Source organism: Rhinatrema bivittatum, chromosome 4 (genome assembly GCF_901001135.1).
Source record: "Rhinatrema bivittatum chromosome 4, aRhiBiv1.1, whole genome shotgun sequence".
Lineage (NCBI taxonomy): Eukaryota > Metazoa > Chordata > Amphibia > Gymnophiona > Rhinatrematidae > Rhinatrema > Rhinatrema bivittatum.
The window spans coordinates 294,981,555-295,000,130 of NC_042618.1; the positions used below are offsets into that span (position 1 = coordinate 294,981,555).

The window sequence follows — 18,576 nt, forward strand, 5'->3', positions numbered from 1 at the left end:
CAGGAGAGGACACCAGAAGTCACCTCGAACTATCCAGGCTTCAATAGCTACTGGTCCAGCTTCCAGAAGCCCTGCACTTCTTGCAGCAGAAAAGGATTGGAATGCATACCTCAAAACCCCTTACAAAAAATGTACTATACATTTGATACAGAAAGAATTTAATTCAAAACAAATATTAATAAAGTGGGTAACTAGGTAGTTATAAGTAGATTAATTGTAGTGTTTTGAGGGTCAGTGACAGTCAAATATAAAACAGACAAAAAGTACTTTAGATTAGCTTTAACATTCCTACTCCCTTAGAAATTTTAACTTGATAACAAATCAACAAAATTAAGATGCAGATAGTAGTCCAACAGTGAGAGGGAAGCTATCAAGTCTTTTGCACTGAGTGTCATATACCTGATTATTTCCCAGGTGGCAAGAGGTTGCATGTGCGAGAAGTATAAAATGGGTACACTATCATTCTAAACTGATATCAGCCAATCATGTTCACGTCTAAGCCCATCCCACTCCTGCCCCAAACTCCGACCACGCCCCTCTCACCCCATAGAAGAGAATGGGTGTAGCCACACCCAAGCCCCATCACAAACCACACCCCCAACCTGCTTCCACCTACCCCAACCACACCCATAATTTTGCTTGCACCCCTCCCACCCCATAAAAATGAACGGGATTGGAGATTGCTGTAATATAGGCCTTGTATAGAAGAGGTTTTGAATTTCATGTTAATCCCATGTTTTATAGAAAAATGAAGGATCTTCACAGTCAGGAAAATATGGGGACATACCAGTTATCAACTTGTCCTGTCTGTGCGGCTTTTGTCCAAGCATCAGGGAGCCATCTGATACAGAAGGTAATCAAAACGACCAAAAAAAAAAAAAAGTTCAGACTGGAAGATGCTAACGATTCAGCTGGTGGACAGGGATAGGGATGCCAAAGTCCCTGCCGAAACATGGTCTTATAAAAAAAACCAAACCATGTTTAAGTCAATCATATGTGTGGCTGTCTACAGCATTCTTACAAAATGCTTGGCTAGTATTCATCATGACTGTTTTGGTTGTATTATAGATAACACAAAGTCAAAAAACCACGATTTTCTCTTGTGGAATGCCTTCGACATACAGGAAAAATCAAGGGCAGTTTGTACCAAGTTGTGCCTAGAACGTGTTTTAAATCTTATTGTATTAGCAGCATATAAAAGAGGTGTGAAGTCTAAATGGTGACGATTTGAATCTGGTCATTTAAGAACACAAGATATGCCATACTGGGTCAGACCAAGGGTCCCATCAAGCCCAGTATCCTGTTTCCAACAGGGACCAATCCAAGTCATAAGTACCTGGCAAGTACCCAAACATTAGATAAATCACAAGTTACTATTGCTTATTAGTTACCATAATAGCAGTTTATGGATTTTTTTTCTCTAGGAACTTACCCGAACCTTTTTTAAACCTAATTATACTAACTGCTGTAACCACACATCCTCTGGTAATGAATTCCAAAGCTTAACTATTCACTGAGAGAAAAATAATTCTCTTTGATTTGTTTTAAATGAGTTATTTGCCAACTTCTTAGAGTGCCCCCTGGTCCTATTATCTGAGAGAGTAAATAACCAATTTACATTAGCTGGTTCAAGTCTTTTCATGATTTTGTAGATTTCTATCATTTTAGATCTAATTCTCAGTGGAGGACAGGATTTGGTGAGAGAGGTAACTGTGGTGGGGCCGCTTGGCAATAGTGATCATAATATGATCAAATTTGAATTAATGACTGGAAGGGGGACAGTAAGCAAATCCACAGCTCTCGTGCTAAACTTTCAAAAGGGAAACTTTGATAAAATGAGAAAAAAATTGTAAGAAAAAAACTGAAAGGAGAAGCTACAAAGGTAAAAAGTGTGCAAGAGGCGTGGTCATTGTTCAAAAAAATACCATCATAGAAGCACAGTCCAGATGTATTCCACACATTAAAAAAGGTGGAAAGAAGGCAAAACGATTACCGGCATGGATAAAAGGGGAGGTGAAAGAAGCTATTTTAGCCAAAAGATCTTCATTCAAAAATTGGAAGAAGGATCCAACAGAAGAAAACAGGATAAAGCATAAATGTTGGCAAGTTAAATGTAAGACATTGATAAGACAGGCTAAGAGAGAATTTGAAAAGAAGTTGGCTGTAGAGGCAAAAACTCACAGTAAAAACTTTTTAAAATATATCCGAAGCAGAAAGTCTGTGAGGGAGTCAGTTGGACCGTTAGATGATCGAGGGGTTAAAGGGGCACTTAGAGAAGATAAGGCCATCGTGGAAAGATTAAATGATTTCTTTGCTTCGGTGTTTACTGAAGAGGATATTGGGGAGGTACCCGTAATGGAGAAGGTTTTCATGGGTAATGATTCAGATGGATCTAATAAAATCACGGTGAACCTAGAAGATGTGGTAGGCCTGATTGACAAACTGAAGAGTAGTAAATCGACTGGACCGGATGGTATACACCCCAGAGTTCTGAAGGAACTAAAAAATGAAATTTCAGACCTATTAGTAAAAATTTGTAACCTATCATTAAAAGCATCCATTGTACCTGAAGACTGGAGGATAGCAAATGTAACCCCAATATTTAAAAAGGGCTCCAGGGGCGATCTGGAAAAGTACAGACCGGTTAGCCTGACTTCAGGGCCAGGAAAAATAGTGGAAAGTGTTCTAAACATCAAAATCACAGAATATATAGAAAGACATGGTTTAATGGAACAAAGTCAGCATGGCTTTACCCAGGGCAAGTCTTGCCTTACAAATCTGCTTCACTTTTTTGAAGGAGTTAATAAACATGTGGATAAAGGTGAACCGGTAGATATAGTATACTTGGATTTTCAGAAGGCGTTTGAGAAAGTTCCTCATGAGAGGCTTCTAGGAAAAGTAAAAAGTCATGGGTTAGGTGGCGATGTCCTTTCGTGGACTGCAAATTGGCTAAAGACAGGAAACAGAGAGTAGGATTAAATGGACAATTTTCTCAGTGGAAGGGAGTGGACAGTGGAGTGCCTCAGGGATCTGTATTGGGACCCTTACTTTTCAATATATTTATAAATGATCTGGAAAGAAATACGACAAGTGAGATAATCAAATTTGCAGATGACACAAAATTGTTCAGAGTAGTTAAATCACAAGCAGATTGTGATAAATTGCAGGAAGACCTTGTGAGACTGGAAAATTGGGCATCCAAATGGCAGATGAAATTTAATGTGGATAAGTGCAAGGTGATGCATATAGGGAAGAATAACCCATGCTATAATTACACAATGTTGGGTTCCATATTAGGTGCTACAACCCAAGAAAGAGATCTAGGTGTCATAGTGGATAACACATTGAAATCGTCGGTTCAGTGTGCTGCGGCAGTCAAAAAAGCAAACAGAATGTTGGGAATTATTAGAAACGGAATGGTGAATAAAACGGATAATGTCATAATACCTCTGTATCGCTCCATGGTGAGACCGCACCTTGAATACTGTGTACAATTCTGGTCGCCGCATCTCAAAAGAGATATAATTGCGATGGAGAAGGTACAGAGAAGGGCTACCAAAATGATAAGGGGAATGGAACAACTCCCCTATGAGGAAAGACTAAAGAGGTTAGGACTTTTCAGCTTGGAGAAAAGACGACTGAGGGGGGATATGATAGAGATGTTTAAAATCATGAGAGGCCTAGAACGGGTAGATGTGAATCGGTCATTTACTCTTTCGGATAGTAGAAAGACTAGGGGGCACTCCATGAAGTTAGCATGGGGCACATTTAAAACTAATCGGAGAAAGTTCTTTTTTACTCAACGCACAATTAAACTCTGGAATTTGTTGCCAGAGGATGTGGTTAGTGCAGTTAGTATAGCTGTGTTTAAAAAAGGATTGGATAAGTTCTTGGAGGAGAAGTCCATTACCTGCTATTAAGTTCACTTAGAGAATAGCCACTGCCATTAGCAATGGGAACATGGAATAGACTTAGTTTTTGGGTACTTGCTAGGTTCTTATGGCCTGGATTGGCCACTGTTGGAAACAGGATGCTGGGCTTGATAGACCCTTGGTCTGACCTAGTATGGCATTTTCTTATGTTCTTATGTTACTAGCATTGGGAGCGTCTTTTTATTTACGCTTCCCATGTAAGTGTATCGTAAAATATAAAGAAGACATTTTACCAGCCAGAGCATCTGATGAGTTTTGTAGAAGGGAAAAAAGCTCTGTTACAGCTGATTAATAGGATCTCTGATTAAAAGTAATGGTTTGTTTCCTTTGTAATCTCCTAAATGTGCAGTTACTCTGTCCCCCCCCAAGTATTTGGGTCTAATGGGTATTATATATTTGGAAAAAGTTCATTTCCCCTGATTTTTTTTACCTTTAAGTATATGTTTATCCATGTAAGTTAATACCATATTTCTATTTCAAAGTGGATACTTTGTAAAGTTTTGAAAAAATTTAATAAAGAGAAAATAAAAAAGATCTCAGATTATTTCGAATTTAATACCACTTCCGACATATCGGAGGCCTCTCTATGGGAGGCTTTCAAGGTCACAATTAGGGGAGACATTATCAGCTATACTGCCTACAAACGGAAAAAACAGAATGAGGACTTAGTTGCTTTACAACAAGTAGCCGTACTTGAGCAACAACATATCCTTCACCCTCACAAAGCAATAATGGCTGAATTATTCAAGGGTAAACTCTGATACAACAATGCCTTAAGTGACACAGTTCATTTGCAGGTCTTTCGTTTGAGGGCGACATACTATGCAGCAAATAATAAATGCGGTCATTTATTGGCTTCCTACTTGAAAAAACGACAGGAGAAAAAATGAATTGTAAAGGTCATGTCACCCTCCAAGCAAGTGCTGACTGCAGACACAGATATCTTGCAAGCCTTCAGAGACTTCTATCATACTCTATATACTTCAGAGGTCACTGCCAAAGAATCGGCAATTAACTCATTCTTCTCCTCCATTACTCATCCTTCGCTCTCCATGGACCAATCTGCTTTATTGGACAAACCAATTACAATAGTGGAAATACAAAAAGCCACCACTGCGCTTTCCCCAGGGAAAGCACCGGGACCTGATGGCATTTCTGCAGACTTTTAGAAGGCATTTCATAAAGAACTGGTCCCTCACCTGTTTTCCTATTTCTCAGCAGCTCCTTTACAACCTGCTCTTTTTTCTCGCTTCTCTGAAGCATGTGTGGTAGTGCTTCCCAAGCCAGGAAGAGATGTGACTCAAATAGGAAATTACAGGCCCATTTCACTTCTTAATTCGGACTATAAAATATTTACAAAACCTTTAGCTACCAGACTAGCCTCTGCTATGGGCAACTATTTCTCATACTTCCCCTGTGGTTGCAGTATCGCTCGACGCAGAAAAAGCATTCAACAGGGTTGAGTGGCCTTTCCTTTTCAGTATCTTTCATCGATTCGGCTTTGGCCCCAAATTCATAGCTTGGATACGCCTTCTCTATCATGCTCCTATTGCATATCTTTATAATTTACCTTGTATATCAAAAATTCTCGTGAAAGTAATTAACAAACAACTAATAGATTATCTGGAAAAACATAGTACCCTGTACCCAGCACAACACGGATTTAGAAAATATTTTAGTACAGAGACCCTTTTAACTTCACTACCAGATATCATCCTAAGAGGAACCGATAACAGCCAATCTTACTTCCTGATGTTGCTAGACATCTCAGCAGCCTTTGATACAGTTAATCATATCATCCTCCTTGATAGACTAAACAAAATAGGCATTAAAGACTCAGGTAAGAGCTAAACCATTTGAGCGCTAACAAATAGAACCTTCAAAGTAAAATTTCTTGATAAACAGTTACATCCTATCTATCTCAACTTCTGAGTACCTCAGGGATCCTCTCTATCCTCTACACTATTTAATATCTATATGCTCCCTTTATGCAGAATTCTATCAGGCCTCGGTCTAACACATTTTATCTGTGCGATTATGTTCAAATTTTAATACCAATCCAAAAGCTCACTGACCAAACTCTTAAGCTCTGGGACATATACCAATCCGCCATTGAAAAGGTATTAACCCAAATGAATCTTCCCCTAAATACTAAAAAAACTGAAATCCTATACATCTCACCTAAATTAAGCAAGACAAAAGAGCTTGAAATTCAAGAAGCCGCCAAAAACTACCCCATTTCCCTAGAAGTACGAGATCTAGGGATTCTTATAGATTGCGAATTCTCCATGAAATCCTGCGTTAAAAAAATCATAAGCGATGGTTACTTCAAATTAAACATACTCAAAAGATTAAAACCCCTCCTATTCCCAAAAGACTTTACAACTGTCGTACAGGCACTTGTCTTATCAAGATTAGACTACTGTAACTCACTATTCTTAGGCCTTCCTGCAAATATCACAAGACTATTGCAACTTCTGCAGAACTCTGCAGCTAGACTCTTGACAGGTACTAGAAGATCCGAACATATCACCCCAATATTAAAAGAACTTCACTGGCTGCCGGTCAAATACAGGGCCCAGCATAAAATCTTATCACTAATTCACAAAATCCTATATAATGAAAACATTGAATGGCTAACTTCTTCACTTCTACACCCCCTCAAGTATCACCAGATCAACTGGAACAGGGATGCTGCCAATTCCTTCCCCCAAAATTGCCACCTAAATAATGTAAGAGAAAGAGCTCTCTCTATTGTTGGACCCCTTCTATGAAACTCGATTTCGCAGGAATTACGACTAGAAGCCAACATCAAATTATTTAAAAAGGGGATTAAAACCTGGCTTTTTAAACAAGCCTACCAAGAGCTGTTAGCATAATTATCTCACTCTTCTGATTTTATACCAAGGTAATGTATATTTTTGTTTTTATTATACTATTGCTACCCTAACTATACTACCTCTCTAAGTGTTTAAATTTTGATTATTTAGCCTACTATTTAGTTTACTATGTTAATTATTTATATTATGAAACAATGTACTTCCTTTCTTCTTTGGAAATGCAAATAATTTTAAATGATTAATTGCTAACTACTGTAAACCGATTTGATATGCTTGCAAGAAAAGTCAGTATATAAAAATTATTAAATAAACAAATACATAGAAACATAGAAGTGACGGCAGAAGACGACCAAACGGCCCATCCAGTCTGCCCAGCAAGCTTTCACATCTATTTGTTTTCATAATCTGTTACTCTGACTGCTGAGCTCAGGACCCTTATTGGTAACGTTTTGGTTCCAATTCCCTTCCACCCCCACCATTGATGCAGACAGCAGTGCTGGAGCTGCATCTAAGTGAAATATCTAGCTAATTGGTTTGGGGTAGTAACCGTCGTAATAAGCAAGTACACCCATGCTTATTTGTTTACCCAGACTATGTAATTCATTCCTTGTTGTTTGATGCTAAATATAAATCATCTTTTCTTCATTCTCTCTGCCGTTGAAGTAGAGAGCTATGCTGGATGTGCATTGAAAGTGAAGTATCAGGCTTATTTGGTTTGGGGTAGTAACCACCATAACAAGCATTCCAAGTGAAGTATCAGGCTTAATTGATTCGGGGTAGTAACCGCCGTAACAAGCAAGCTACTCTCCTGCTTTTTTGTGAATGCAAATCTTTTTTTCCACATTTCCTCTTGCCGTTGAAGCATTGAGCAATGTTGGAGTCGCATTAACTGTGTGTATGTTTATTGAATATGGTTATTAATCTCCAGGTAGTAGCCATCATTCCCGCAAGCAAGCCACCCCCTTGCCTCTTCTCTTCATTCATATCCTCTAGACTTTTTATGGATCCACAGTGTTTATCCCACGCCCCTTTGAAATCCTTCACAGTTTTGGTCTTCACCACTTCCTCCGGAAGGGCGTTCCAGGCATCCACCACCCTCTCCGTGAAGAAATACTTCCTGACATTGGTTCTGAGTCTTCCTCCCTGGAGTTTTAAATCGTGACCCCTGGCTCTGCTGATTTTTTTGCAACGAAAAAGGTTTGTCGTTGTCTTTGGATCATTAAAACCTTTCAAGTATCTGAAAGTTTGAATCATATCATTCCTGCTCCTCCTTTCCTCCAGGGTGTACATATTTAGATTCTTCAATCTCTCCTCATAAATCATTCGATGAAGACCCTCCACCTTTTTGGTTGCCCTTCTCTGGACCGCGCCCATCCTGTCTCTGTCCCTTCGGAGATACGGTCTCCAAAACTGAACAAAGTACTCCAGGTGAGGCCTCACCAAGGACCTGTACAAGGGGATTATCACTTCCCTTTTCTTACTCGATATTCCTCTCTTTATGCAGCCCAGCATTCTTATGGCTTTAGCTGTCACCTTGTCACATAGTCTCTAATGATCTGAAGTGGGCAAAACAATCACCCCAAGGTCTCTCTCCTGCTCCGTACATATCAGCCCTTCTCCCCCCATCGAATACAGTTCTTTCGGATTTCCACACCCCATGTGCATGACTCTGCACTTCTTGGCATTGAATCTCAGCTGCCATATCTTCGACTATTCTTCCAGCTTCCTTAAATCCCATCTTATTCTCTCCACTCCTTCCGGCGTGTCCACTCTGTTGCAGATCTTAGTGTCATCCGCAAAAAGACAAATCTTACCTTCTATCTTGTCAACAACACAATCTCCCCTTCTTTCTCACTTTATCGCGGAACGCGACAAGGCTGCTCCCTCTCCTCTCTCTTGTTCAACCTGGCTTTGGAACCACTGCTCCTTGCTATTAGACAAGAGAATCGGATTGAAGGGGTACAATTTGGTTCTGAAGTGTTTAAACTTTCGGCGTATGCAGATGATGTGCTTCCTTTTATCCATAATCCTGAATCCTCTCTCCCTTTACATGCTGGATTTAATAGATACTTACTCCTCTTTATCCGGTTAAAAGATAAATTGGCACAAACCCGAACTTCTTCCATTAAATTATCTAGGCTCTATGATAGACCTTTCTCACTCACCAATCCAGAAAGTCCTGCATGGGCTGAAATACCTGGGAATCACATTCTATCCAGAACCACAACAAATCATTAGTAATGCTGAACTACAGATATTGCAAAATCTCCGCAATATTATCTTGCAATGGTCTCCTCTTCACCTCACGTTGTGGGGCAGGTTAGAAACTATCAAAATGATACTTGCTCTCAAGATTACCTATATTCTCTCTATGCTACCTATATTTTTCACCATTGACTTTTACAGACATGTTGAAAGTCTCCTGGTACGATTCCTATGGCGGAATAAAGCCCCCAGAATTGTTCTATCTAAATTGAAGATGAGGAAAGAGGATGACGGGGTCAATTTTCTTGATTTTTATGCATATCACTAGGCCTTCATCTTACAACAGCTTCCTAAAATGAAGGTTGCCTCTTGCATTTAATATGTGTAATCCTAACCTCTAATGTCTTTCTTAATTCTTGCTGGTTTCTCTTTACTTCTCTTTCTTCCCTTTCCTTTCTTCCTCCACTATAAGTAATACAGGTTTGTATTCCTAGATGCCTCAACTGGATTGTTTGTTAATCTGCTATCATAGAGGCTACTTACCTGTCAATATCATACATATCTGTTCTATGTAGTGGCATCATGATGTGTTTTGTAGTACTGATTATGTATTAATGTTCTTTATATACCAATAAAAAAAAAAAAAGAAAATGTTATAATGTCTCTGTATTGCTCCATGGTGAGACGGCACCTTGAATATTGTGTACAGTTCTGGTCACCGCATCTCACAAAAGATATAGTTGCAATGGAGAAGGTATAGAGAAGGGCAACCAAAATGATAAAGGGGATGGAACAGCTCCCCTATGAGGAAAGACTGAAGAGGTTAGGGCTGTTCAGCTTGGAGAAGAGACAGCTGAGGGTGAATATGATAGATGTCTTTAAGATCATGAGAGGTCTTGAACGAGTAGATGTGAATCGGTTATTTACACTTTCAAATAATAGAAGGACTAGGGGGCATTTCATGAAGTTAGCAAGTAGCACATTTAAAATTAATTGGAGAAAATTATTTTTCACTCAACGCACAATTAAGCTCTGGAATTTGTTGCCAGAGCATGTGGTTAGTGCAGTTAGTGTAGCTGAGTTCAAAAAAGGTTTGGATAAGTTCTTGAAGGAGAAGTCCATTAATTGCTATTAATCAAGTTTACTTAGGGAATAGCCATTGCTATTAATTGCATCAGTAGCATGGGATCTTCTTAGTGTTTGGGTAATTGCCAGGTTCTTGTGGCCTGGTTTGGCCTTTGTTGGAAACAGGATGCTGGGCTTGATGGACTCTTGGTCTGACCCAGCATGGCAATTTCTTATGTTCAGGTAGTCAAGGCCTTGGAGATTCACCCCATTTGTTGACTAACTTCTCCAATTCACTTCCGAACAAGAGAGATCCTTTAAAAGGCATTCTCGTAATATTCGCTTTAGATGTTGTGTCCGCAGACCAATTCCGTAGCCATAGTTGTCTTCTGGCTGCCACTACCGAGGTAACGCCCCTGGCTGAGGTGCGCACTAGATCTGAGCTTGCGTCAGTGAGGAAGGATGCTGCAGGTTCCATCGTCTCCCTGGTATGATATCCGTAGGTATTTTTCTCTCGAGAGAGGAGCAAACAGGAACGTGCCACCAGTGCACAGCAGGAGGTAATCTGCAGTGTCACTGCTGTTGTGTCAAAAGCCTGCTTAAGGATGGATTCCAGTAGTCTGTCCTGCGTGTCCTTCAGTGCCGCTCCTCCCTCAACAGGAACAGTTGCTCGCTTTGAGACGGCACAGACCATACCATCCACTTTCGGGAAACAAAGGCGTTCCTTGGCCGCAGGTTCCAGAGGGTATAGAGCTTCCAATGCCCGCCCCCCCTTTGAAGCTGGCTTCCGAGGCATTCCATTCCAGGTCAATCAGTTCCTGGATGGCTTCCATCATTGGAAAGTAGCATGAGGCCTTACAAGGGGACACCAAGATGGTGTTCTTCTTTGGTTCCGCCATAGGGTCAGTGCCCGGAATACTGAGCATCTTTAGAGTCTGGGAAACAAGGGCTGGTAATTTGTCCTTGTGGAAGAAGTGAAGCATGGTTCGATATGGTTTCATCCCTGGAGGGATTTCTCCTTTTTCCAGGGAGTCACTCATCTGCGGTGGACCCTTGCACTGGATCGGGGCCTAGCCCAAGCAGGCTGCTCAACCCAATCAGTGCCCCTTTAAAACCTCGCTGTAAGAAAATTTCGGTACGGCAATCCAAGCTCTGGAGACCTGAATTTAAAGATTTTTACCTGGTCTCGGCGCTTACCGGCTGCGTGCCGGACGGTCTCCAGCTGCGGGGGGAGAGGGAATTACCTTCACCGCCACGCTCAATTCTGCACCCGCTGCCTTTCAGCCACCCTGGGGGCTAAGTCCATGCCGGGAACTGGCTAACGGACCAAGGCTCACCTCTGAGGGATATCGGAAATCACCTCAGGAATTCTCAACTGGGGGAGGGACCCTTAGGTTTCACCGCAGGAGAGCGGGGCTCGATCTTCTTAAAGGTAAATTTCTTTCTTCTTTGCTGTCATTGTTAACACTATTCTAGTGTGTGGTATAGTGTCCGCATTTGCTAGGAGAAGGAGAGATACTGAGGAAGTGAGGTCAGTGCAGGGGTATATGTACCCAGGATGACGTCAGCTTGAAATCTGACTCAGTCGCCCATCTGCTAGCAGAAGAGCACAATACCCATTGGTTCTGATTCCATCTGGCTACACGCTAGGAATTTTCCTGTGCCATCAACCAGCGCATCCCGCATCTGCTGCAAAGCACAGACTTTTTCCTGTGCTCATCTTATGTAACAATGATTACCAACCTAAGCTGCAAGATATGCCAAACGCCCACCACCACCCCCAGGAAACGTAAGAAAAAGCACTGTTTCAGAAGTTGCCAAGAACCTAAACATCTCTTGTAGAGCCACATTGATGGGGTTGAGCTAGCCTCTGAAGCACACCTTTGATTTTCTCTTGCCTTTTTTTTTTTTTTTTAATATTTTATAAAATATACAAGCTGTAGCAGAAGGCAAAATGATGTCCAAGGATCTCTGTGCCTTGTATCCAATATGCACAACAGACCCTTTGTTAAATATATAATGCAAGAAGAAATGCATCCTCAGAAGGAACCAAGGGCAGATGGTATGATGGGGTGGGGGAAAGGGATAGGGGGAAGGTTAGAACATAAGAACATGGAGCGACAAGATGGCCGCCGAGGAATGAACGGCAAATGCTGAGCTCCCGAGGTGAACTGTTTTCTTGCTTGATATTCCCTGAACTTTTCTCTTTTTCTTGGTTGTTATCATGCCACGTACAAAGCGTAAGGCAAGGATAAAGGATATTACCTCTACTCCAGTTTTGGCAACGTGGCAAACTCGGATAGAGGAAGTGTTTCCCGGACTGGTGTCGTCAACGCCGGAGGGAGGGGACGTTGGGGGTGTCAGCGGAGAGCAAACCCTGAGCCCCCAGGCCATAGAAACATCGCTGAGCCCCAGCGCGCCAACCGCCCCAGCTCTTCCGTCTGAGGGGAGAGAATTCAAACCGACTACATCTGCTCTGCTGGAAGTAAAATCTTTTCCTTCACCGGAGGTAGGACCCCAGAGAGGGGATGTTTGTATTACATTGCCCTCGGTGAGCCTTGGAAATTCTAGCTCCAGGGGCCTACTCAGTGAAGAGATGCATCGAGCTGCCGTGGGAGCTGATCACCTAAAGGATGAGCGGGATGAAGGAGACCTACAGGTGATTTGTGAGGTCTCAAAAACCATGTCTTCCAATTCGACTCTGGAGGAAATTTTAAAAGCAATTTCTTCAATGGAAAAAGTGATTGTTTCTTTAACAACCATGGTAAAAGAAAGTATCACTAAGAATCAAGCCCTAAAGGGAAGAGTTGGGAAAATTGAATCCTCAGTTGGTGAAATGGAAAAGAAAATAACAGAAGTGGAAAAAAATCAAGTAAATTTGATAAAGTCTGAGAATATTCAATCAGTGAAAATGGAAAATCTAGAGAATCAGTTAAGAAGAAATATAAGGATTCTTAATTTTCCCAAAATTTGGATGCTTGCACATCAAGAACTTTTTAGAAGTTATCTTCTTAACATACTAAAATTCTCGGAACAAGATCTACCAAAGATTGAAAAGATATATTATTTTCCTCAACCTAGTGTCATTAGAAATTCTGAAGAACAGAAGGAGAATCAAGAAGATACGTTTGATCTGACTGCTATTTTGGAACAATCTTGTGAGTTAGTAGTCGAAGAGAAAGCGACATTATTTGTCCAATTTGCATCATCATCAGAAAGAGACTTAATTTTGAGAACATTCTTTCGAAATCAATCTTTAAAATGTTACGGGTATCCGATAAAAATCTTTCCAGATATCACCAAAATTACCCAAATTAAAAGGAAAACATTTCTAGAAATGAGAGAAGAAACCCAGAGGAAGGGAGCTAAGTATACTTTATGATTCCGATGTTTATGTACTATAATATATAGAAATTCAAGATATATATTTAGAGAACCAGATCAGTTCTTTCCTAGACTCCCACTCTAATGAACCTTTAGGGGAGGGGTTGGCATAAATAAAGTAGAATGTAACACCAGTTAATTCCTAGGCATTTGATATATAGGCTTTATAAATTCCTGTTTTCTGCTTAAATTACATCTTGCCCTCCTTATTTCCTATATATTGACACATATAGAATGGGTCTATATATTATCCTATTATGATTGTAAAATGTTCTCTCTCTCTCTTTTTTTCTGTAACCCTAACTATAATGTGAACTATTTCTGGACTGAAGTTCTGTATTTTTTTTTGAAAAATCAATAAATATATATAAAAAAAAAAGAACATAAGAACATAAAATGTGCCATACTGGGTCAGACCAAGGGTCTATCAAGCCCAGTACCCTGGCAAGTACTCAAACATTAAATAAATCACAAGCTACTATTGCAGTTTATGGATTTTTCCTTTAGGAACTTATCCAAACCTTTCTTAAACCCAGTTACACTAACTGCTGTAAGCACATCCTCTGGCAATGAATTCCAGAGCTTAATTATGCACTGAGTGAAAAAGAATTTTCTTCGGTTTTAAATAAGCTACTTGTTAACTTCATGGAGTGCTCCCCAGTCCTTCTATTATCTGAGGGAGAAAATAACTGATTTACATTAACTTGTTCAGGTCCTTTCATGATTTTGTAGACCTCTATCTTATCCCCCCCTCAGTCATCTCGTCTCCAAACTGAACAGCCCTAACTTCTTTAGAGCCTTTCCTCATAGGGCAGCTGTTCCATACCAACCTATTCCACAGCGCACTCCAGAAAAAATACTGGAAACGCCTTGACCTAGGGAGATACTCAACTGAGGGAATATCCACCTTTCACCTCCGGAACTGCCCCACAATTTGGATTCCTTCTCAACCAGCCTAAAACCAGCCATCAGCACTGAAATGCCTACCATCTGCTAGAGACAGACAGTATTAGCAGACTGAAATCAGCATGGAAGTCAATAAGGGATGATGTTAACAAATCTGTTAACCTCCATCTTTATCTGCTGGTTGGCTGGCATAACTCATTTGTCTGGACTGATCTGGCTGGATGAAGAGGACTGGGTTTAAAAATGATTTGGACAAATTCTTAGAGGAAATGACCATAAACCATTATTAACTAGGTGACTCCATGAAAGCCACTACTTATCTCTGGGAGTAAGCAACAAGAAATTAGATATAAAAGACTCTTCCACACTCTCTCCTCTCCCCGCGGCTATCTCTAATGAAAATGTCAAAAACCTAGGTGTCACAATAGACAACCAGCTTAATTTTAAAAAACATATCAACAATATTATAAAAGACGGATACTTCAAGCTACACACTCTAAAAAAGCTCAAACCCCTACTATACCAATGTGATTTCCGTACAGTTCTTCAGGCCCTATTTGCTAAAATTGACTACTGCAACGCCCTCTTGTTAGGCCTTCCCAATTCCACCATCCTACCGTTACAAATGTTACAAAATGCTGCGGCCCGCATCCTCACTAATACACGAAGGTCAGATCATATTACTCCCATACTTAAAGAATTGCATTGGCTACCTGTTGCTCAAAGAGTCACCTTCAAAATATTATCCTTAATACATAAGACCCTATACACTGAGAATATAACCTGGCTTAGTAATGCCATTCAGTTCCGCAAACACTCCAGAATCCCCAGACCTCAACATGCAGCCACACTTCAATTACCCCCTCACAAAACTACCAGACTAGACACAACCAGAAAACGCGCCTTCACTATAGCCGGCCCCTCCTGCTAGAACACTATGCCACCTGAACTGCGGCAGGAATCATGCCCAAAAAAATTCAAGCAGAAACTTAAAACATGGTTATTCTTAAAAGCATTCACATAAAGTACCAAACATTTTCTTCAGCAATTCCCCCTTTGCTTTTCCCTGAGTCTAAGCTTTGTTAATATGTATTATCCCTCTATGCTAAGTTCCCCTCCTGCTACCCTACTACCCTATTACCCTTTTACCCTATACCCTACTACCCTATTACCCTTTATAAATATTGTACTATTTGTACTATTTGTATATAATCCATGCAACCTATTGTAATTATTTTATTACTATTACTACTGTTTTACATTGCCATATACCTTCTTTCAGTTGCTCTAGTTTAGCATTGTTATATTTTTCTAATGGTCCTTCTTTAGTTGAATGTTAATTGTAAAGCACTGTTGCTATTTTCTAATTGTTCTAGCACTGCTGCTGAAACTTTGTTGTATGTGAACCGTCATGATGTTACTAAACGAATGGCGGTATATAAAGAACCTCAAATAAATAAAATAAATAAATACATATTTTGGGATTGACCACTATCAGGAACAGGATGCTGGGCTTGATAGATCCAGCATGCCACTTTTTATGTTCTTCATCACAAGTGTGTTCTCCTGCTATTCCTTCCCTTCTTTTTCTCTGTGGCAAAGATTGCATAAAATTTCAAAGGGCCCATTTCCTTACTCAGATCATTACAAGAACCTTATTTATTTGATGGTCAGTGAAAAACATTGTACATGGCTTTACAGTATGTCTGTTACAGGCATAAAATTATAGTATTTTTATTACATTTTTTAAAATTCTGGTGTGCTGAAAGGACCCCAATGGGTAAATGCTTTGGGATGGAGACAGGCTTTGATTACCACTCCCAATACCCAACATGATTGACTATTTTCTTTCTTTACAAAACAATTGGGTTTGCAGTCAGCACTTGGATTATTAATTCCTGCTTATCTCATGTAAGGGGTAACCCAGATGAGAGAAGACAACCCTCTCCTTCCAACCCAGGAAGGATTGTATTAGGGCAGTTGTATTCTTCAAAGAGGGCATAGCCACAGTGGCATTCTGTCTCCACCTTCATACCTGTCTTGGATCAGGTCAGAGTGGTTGGTCCTTCTTTACCCTTCTGACCTGGGAGGTGAGACGGTCATATCAATTTAGTGCCTCCACCTTAGCAAGGGAATGGGATAATGTGAAAAATGATAAGCTTCCCCATTTTATTAGGGATTTGCCTATGTGATATTCAGCTGAATTTTCTTCTTTGGATTTTTGTTTTGAAGTCCTACGCCAGGTGGTTTCCAACATACAGAGATAACAGGAAGGGATGGTAGGATTAGGTTCTATATATTTTTTTCTCTGTCCTTTATTTCCTGGCTGCCCTAGCCCCCAAGTTCACTCTCCCTGTTATTTGTAACTGCGCTTCGGCCTTCCTGTTATATGATTATGTTCAGTTAATCCCTAAGTTTGATGTAAACCGGTCTGATATGAAGCTGGTCATGAAGTTCGGTATAGAAAAATGTTAAATAAATAAATAAATATACCTACCTTTGCTCTCTCTGACCAGCCAAAGGATTGCACAGTCACATCTAAGCGCTTCATTAACATGCGCCGCCGACATTCATACTCCGTGGAAAGAGCATCATTAACTTTGCCAAGTTTTTCCTGCAAAATAATAAGAAGTGGCCATGTCAGTGACTCTCATATCCATACTGTAGAAATGGAAAGCAAGCAGTAGGAGGAACATTGAGAGACCCTCCTAGTATACATATACAGGCCCTCATGAGTCAGCATTGTATCTGGAAAAGAAAGCACACTGAAGCAGTTATTCTAACTAGGCCCAACTGATTAACCCAAACATTACTTCATTCACAAAGTATTTCATTAACTAACATACCGTGCTGTGCAAAAAATCTGAAGCAAGAGTCTAGATTTACAGATCAAGTTAACATTTTAAAGCATGCAATAAAATCAGAGCATTCAATTTTCAAAGGGTTTAGGTGGCCCTCTGAAATCTAACTAGGGTTGTAACTGCTGCTCCTTGCAGGTTTCCCCAGTGCTTTTTTATAGGGCATAACCGCTGCTCTGTGGTTAGTTTATGCCTTCTAGCAAACTACCCCAGAACACAGGAAAGCAACTAAAAAGTCAACATTCAAAAGCCATTTAGATGGATAACAAGTTTTGATATTTTCAGTCCTTTATTGGGATAAAATCTAACTGGATAAGTCATTAACCCTCTAAAATTCATTCCCTTCTCCCTTGCCTTTAGGAGTCCACAGTGTTTATCCCATGCACTTTTGAAATCTTGCACAGTTCTTGCCTTCACCACCTCCTTTTGGGCAAGGCATTCCAGCCATCCACCACCCTCTCCGTGAAGAAATATTTCCCGACATTGATTCTGCGTCGTCCTCCCCAGAGTTTCATTTCATAACCCCTAGTTCTATTGGATTCTTTCCAACAGAACTAGGGGTTATGAAATGAAACTCTGGGGAGGACGACGCAGTATCAATGTCAGGAAAGCAAAATTGCTTACCTGTAATAGGTGTTATCCTAGGACATCAGGATGTAGTCCTCACATATGGGTGACGTCACTGGACAGAGCCCTATCACGGAAAACTTTCTGTCAAAGTTTTTAGAAACTTTTGACTGGTACACAGAGTCCATTGAGCATGCCCAGCATGCCCGTGATCCCTCGAGCCACAGGGGTCTCCCTTCAGTCTCGTGTGTAGCAATAAGTGTTAGCAAAAATAAAATAAAACGTACGGTACCCAAATCCACGGGGTGCGGGTGGGTTTCGTGAGGACTACAGCCTGCTGTCCTCGGATAATACCTATTACAGGTAAGCAATTTTGCTTTATCCCAGGACATGCAGGATGATAGTCCTCACATATGGGTGATTAGCAAGCTACAGGCTGGGTCATTCTTGTATTGGACCAACAGCAAACAACTTGTGCAATGGGCACAACAACTGGTGTACTGTTGGAAAAAATGAGGCGGCCTGAAATCACAGCAGGTTGGATGCAGAAGGAGTTGGGATTACACTGGAAACAAGTTCTTTAAGATAGATTGTCTGTAGGCTAAATCTTGTCATCCTTCCTTGTCCAAACAATAATGAGCTGCAAAGGTATTAAGAGAACTCCATGTCACAGCTTTACATATGTCAGCTACTGGTACTAAACGATAGTGTGCTACTGAGGTTGACATTGCTCTTACTGAGTGCTTCTTTACTCGTCCCTGGAGGGGAAGGCCTGCTTTGTCATAGCAGAACTCTATACAATCTGCAAGCCAGTTAGAG

The 18,576-nt window shown here is 40.6% G+C and overlaps 1 protein-coding gene across 1 annotated transcript in view; it reads right to left on the reverse strand.

Moving 5' to 3' along the window:
* Positions 1-18,576, reverse strand: part of FAM98B (family with sequence similarity 98 member B) — a 197,801-nt gene that overhangs the window by 19,735 nt on the left and 159,490 nt on the right. Inside the window, 1 exon segment of the mRNA XM_029600204.1 lies at positions 16,830-16,946. Coding sequence (XP_029456064.1) covers positions 16,830-16,946 — 117 coding nt within the window.